The sequence below is a fragment of the Mus pahari genome, chromosome 9 (genome assembly GCF_900095145.1).
Source record: "Mus pahari chromosome 9, PAHARI_EIJ_v1.1, whole genome shotgun sequence".
Classification (NCBI taxonomy): domain Eukaryota; kingdom Metazoa; phylum Chordata; class Mammalia; order Rodentia; family Muridae; genus Mus; species Mus pahari.
Window position 1 is genome coordinate 48061797 of NC_034598.1, and position 5115 is coordinate 48066911.

Consider the following 5115-nt stretch of genomic DNA (forward strand, 5'->3'; position numbering starts at 1 on the left):
TAAAAAATGGTGAATGCAGAAGATTGTGTCCAAATTATATATTGTGTTATCTACTGCACATACCTTTGATAAGGAACTTAGAATCCAGAGCTATGGAAAAGACTCTCAGAAAAGTCAAGTAAATGAGGCTCTTATAATAGTTCCATAAATATTCAAAAAAAACTCACCTGAATAAAAGCTAATTCCTAAAGTTCCCAAAGTAGAATGTAAACAACCCCATCTAAGGTTTTCATCAGCAACTCTTAAATGAGGTTTGTACCTTTTGACTTTAAATTTTGTTTTCTACCCACAATAAAACCACTTACCAATAAAAGTAAGTACAGAAGAAATGCAGTAGCAGTAATCTAACAGGAGATGCATCATCTGTTCTTTTGCTGATACCATCTAGGATGGAAGAAATGGGACATGACAAGAAGATCCCCAAAGCCAATGAACAGAAAGGATACTGGTAATGATGGACCACAAACTCCAAAATTCAGATGGAAGGTGGGACTTTTCACTTACTATAATTTTAATGAAATCATGTGCCTACTAAAAAGTTCTGCAATTGTGAGTTAACCTCACTTCTTCTCCCACTGGAGCCAAGTGAGTAATATAAGCAAGACATCATTACAGAATTAACATAATTAATTAACATAATAAAAGATCAAAAGTACAAGGATGCTCCTATTTTGTACTCTCTGATAACCTCACCAGGCTCTAATGAATAGTTCCAATCCAACATCAAAAAATTGGCCTTGGTTAAACTAAGTGGATCAATCAGAGGACAAAACTAAATGTCATGGGAAAGTGACAGGTCGAGAGGAGGGATGGGTGATAAAGGAGGGTGGGGGAGAGAAAATACGCAGAATGGATTGTTTTTAGGTAGAGGCTTGTTCAAATGAAACTTAAAAAGAGAAAATAATTTGGGTGTTTCTTTAGAAGAAAAGCATGCAGAAATTATAACTAAAAAAAAAAAAAAGAATTAAAGAAAAGCACCATATAAAATTCTCAGGCTAGTAAGATGGCTCCTGCAGCCTGAGTGAAAGACGTTTGCTGCAATTCTATAGAAAAAAATTAACCTATCTTAAATATTCTGGACTCCTGTACTATCACTGACTCATCCCCTCTGTGTATTCACAGGCAGCCAATGTTAGCCATTAAAAATCAGACTTTGACTGAATTCATTCTGCTGGGACTCACAGACACCCCAGAGCTTCAAGTCTGTGTTTTCCTATTTCTCCTCCTCACATACATACTCAGTGTTCTGGGGAACCTGACCATCATTGTCCTCACGCTGCTCGATTCCCACCTCCACACACCCATGTACTTCTTCCTCAGGAACTTCTCCTTCCTTGAAATCTCCTTCACATCCACTTTTACTCCTCGAGTGCTCTTCAGCATCTCCACAGGAATCAAGACCATCAGCTTTGCTGGGTGCTTTACTCAGTACTTCTTTGCCATCCTCTTTGGAGCCACTGAGTTTTACCTTCTGACTGCCATGTCCTATGACCGCTATGTGGCCATCTGCAAGCCCCTGCACTACACCACCATCATGAGCAACAGGGTCTGCACCCTGCTGGTCCTCTGCTCTTGGATGAGTGGGTTCCTAATCATCTTATTCCCGATCATCCTGACCAGTCAACTGGATTTCTGTGCATCCAATGTGCTCAATCATTATTACTGTGACTATGGGCCCCTCATAGAAATAGCTTGTTCTGACACAAGGCTGCTGGAACTCTTTGACTTTGTCTTAGCAGTGGTGACCTTGATAGTCACCCTGGTGCTGGTGATTCTCTCCTACACACACATCATCAGAACCATTCTGAAGATCCCATCTGCACAGCAGAGGAAGAAGGCATTTTCCACTTGTTCCTCCCACATGGTTGTCATCTCCCTCTCTTATGGAAGCTGCATCTTCATGTACATAAAGCCTTCAGCCACAGAAGGGGTTGCCTTCAGTAAAGGTGTAGCTGTACTCAATACCTCAGTTGCCCCTTTACTGAACCCATTCATATACACTCTAAGGAATAAGCAGGTGAAAAAAAGCCTCAAGGATATCACTAGGAAGATTGTAAATCTCCAGTGAATCAGATGACCCCAGCCTAAAGGGGAGCTCTGGACAATAGTCATTGAGTCCATCCCCACAGAAACACAAGGCCAGCCTCTCCTCCCAGTTAATGCAACACCTGAGATGAATTTACCATGAAGAAATTTCAACTTTACACTTTAGACTTTCAATGATTTTTGAGCAAGATATTTGTGGTGAAAGTTTTGTTTTTTGTAAAAAAAAAAAAAAAAAAAAAAAAATAAAACTAAATCCTGATAAATTATATATACAAGTTTTTATCCCAGATGCAGGATATGTGGTTCCCTCAGATTCTCCACAGCAGCAGACTATTAGCCTCATGCAGTACTCTGGCAGGGTGATTCTGACAGCTGCAGATAGTTTAATTCTGAAGACTCTGGAAATGGAAAAATGCCAGAGCCCACAGAGTAGCAGCACTGAACAATGAGGAGGAGGAGGAAGAGGAGGAGGAAGAAGAGGAAGAGAAAGAGGAGGAGGAGGAGGAAGAGGAAGAGGAAATGGAGGAGGAGGAGGAAGAGGAGGAGGAGGGAGGGGGAGGCATGGCTGTTCTTCCTACAGGTTCCTGCTCCTGCTACTGATCTTGCTGGTGATCCAGGGAAAAGAAACAAGAAGTTGGAAATATCCTAACTATGAAGACTGGACTTGCCCCAAGGAACTTAACGCTCCTATGCATCAGGAAGTAGTTTAAAGAGACCTATGCCGCCTTTCCGCTCTAACCTTTCTCTCTTACCTAGTGTTGGAGTATTGGAAGGAATAAGGGTTGGAAGGTGGTAAAGATAAAAGAACCCAATAAAATTGAAAAATATGCCTACAGATATTTAAAAATACGTGCAAAAATGAAAAGTGTTGTTCTCATGTCTCCCATAATATAGCTATTTAATAGAGAAATTCATTATTTGTTAAATATGCTTGCTATGGGTAGGTACTCAGTTTGGAAGCCAGTGACTAAAGGCACTTGCCATCAAAAATGACAACCTGAGTGCCACACCTGGTACTAACATGATAGAAAGAAAGAAGACTCCTGCAAAGTGTTCTGAGACTTCCACTCACAAGATGTTATACATGAGCTTATACACACAGATATACACACACATACAAGCACACGCATACACATACACCTATGACTACCACATACACATTCATACACACACATATACATTACACATACACAAAAAATGAATGTAAAAAAGTAAGTTCTTAGTTTTTTATATTAGCAACACATTATTTTTGTTCAACTATAAGCAGTATTCATAATAAAAATGGGAAAATTGTATGCAATAGCTTCAAATTTTAGATAATTTCTTTTTATTTTAATTTTTATTCTCTTACATGTTATTTATTTCTTCTCTCTGTATCACCCCATTTGTGCTCTCCCTCTCCCTCCAACTCAATAACCCCTGTGTGTGTGTGTGTGTGTGTGTGTGTCCATTGGGAGGGAGGCCCAGAGAATATGTGAACATCAAAGGACAAGTTGCAGGACTCAGTTCTCCTCTTCCACAAAGTGGGTCCCAGTTATGAGAAAGAAGTCAGTCATGGGGCTTGTCCTAAAGTGCCTTTATCCTCTGAGACATCTCACTGACCCTGTATTTCTTTTAAGTGCACCTGAAAAGGTGAAGGGTGTCCCTCTTTGTTGCCTCAGCCCTGAGGGTGCCATATTTACATGGAGAAATGACACACTCTTAATCCTAACATGCAGGAGGCAGTGGAAAATGGAACTCTGTAAGTTCAAGACCAGCCTGATCTACATAGTGGATTCCAAGCCAACCAAGGCTACATAGTAGGGGGAAAAATACAAATAATATGGACAATTATACATGTGAACTTCCTGCTAGTTCCCAACAGACACAGTATTTGGCTCCTTATGTCACTTTGCTCCCCTAAACCTGAACCTAGTGTTCAGATGTGTAAACATGAGTCCTTGTTGTGACATTCAAAAGGTTTATGTTTTGTCAGATGAACTAGAGACAAATTAAGTGCCATCAGGACAAACCATGAGATTCAGCAACTGAAAACCATGGTCACTCAGTGTACCAGCCACCTCACTGTACTGTATATCACAGATCCTGACACAACCATTATCTGAAGCAGTGGCAAGAATCTAAGAGTCCAGGGGAGAGGACAAAAAGCAAAAGGTCAAACAGACGATATATATGGTTCTTGGTCACTTGCAGTTTTCCAGATTCTATACCAAAAATGTTCACATTGACAGAGGAGAGGGGCTTCCTGCAGCCAAATACTTGGAATTAGAAGAAAACTCCCAAGTCCAGGCATACATAGGTTCTACATCCATAGACTTATCTATTTATAATTTTCCACAACACAGAGATGAATATGAAAGTAAAGCCTCGCAGACACCATTGCAAGTCAAACCTCTCATTATGCCATCTCCAGACTGGTCGTCTAGGGAATGTGAGCACTAAGATATGGAATTTTCAGTTCAGTGGGTAGAACTAGAAAAATTACACTGAGTGGGATGACCCAGACCCAGAAAGAGAAACTGTGAATATTTACTCTGTGACTTCAAATCCTTAGACATCTGTGTTTAATTCAGAGCCTCTGTGGAAGTCATATTGCCAAAGGATGACCATCAGGAGGAAATGGAACACTTAAGGGGGGTGAGTGATAGAACACAAGAGATATAAAGGAAGAAAGGAGAAGAAAGGAGACTTGGTTTTTTGGGTGAAAACCAAGTGGGGGAGACAATGTTATAGCTAGAGGAGGGGTGGAGGCAGGGATAAATAACACTGAAGATATCTGGAAAAGCTAAATAAAAGTCTACTATTGTATAAGCTTCTTTTAGAAAGAAAAAAAAGTATTATATATGTGGCAGTTGTTGAAGGCTGGAAAGGGAAAGTCAGGGTTGTAGCCCTTAGTAGGATGACCCTGATCTATTGGGTGTCCCCCATACTCCTGTGCACATAGACAGCATTGACTGAACTCCATGCATTATGAAAGAAAGAAAGAAAGAAAGAAAGAAAGAAAGAAAGAAAGAAAGAAAGAAAGAAAGAAAGAAAGAAAGAAAGAAAGAAAGGAAGGAAGGAAGGAAG

The 5115-nt window shown here is 40.2% G+C and overlaps 1 protein-coding gene across 1 annotated transcript; it reads left to right on the plus strand.

The window, feature by feature from the left end:
- Positions 1-1129: 1129 nt before the first annotated feature.
- On the plus strand, positions 1130-2068 carry LOC110326990 (olfactory receptor 6C4-like). The gene has a single exon (XM_021205668.1). It carries the CDS (start codon positions 1130-1132, stop codon positions 2066-2068), a length of 939 nt encoding a protein of 312 aa, XP_021061327.1.
- The last annotated feature ends 3047 nt before the right edge of the window (positions 2069-5115 follow it).

Bases quoted from the DNA above. Each gene is read 5' to 3' on its own strand.
- LOC110326990 (XM_021205668.1), top strand. From the start codon at position 1,130: ATGTTAGCCATTAAAAATCAGACTTTGACTGAATTCATTCTGCTGGGA.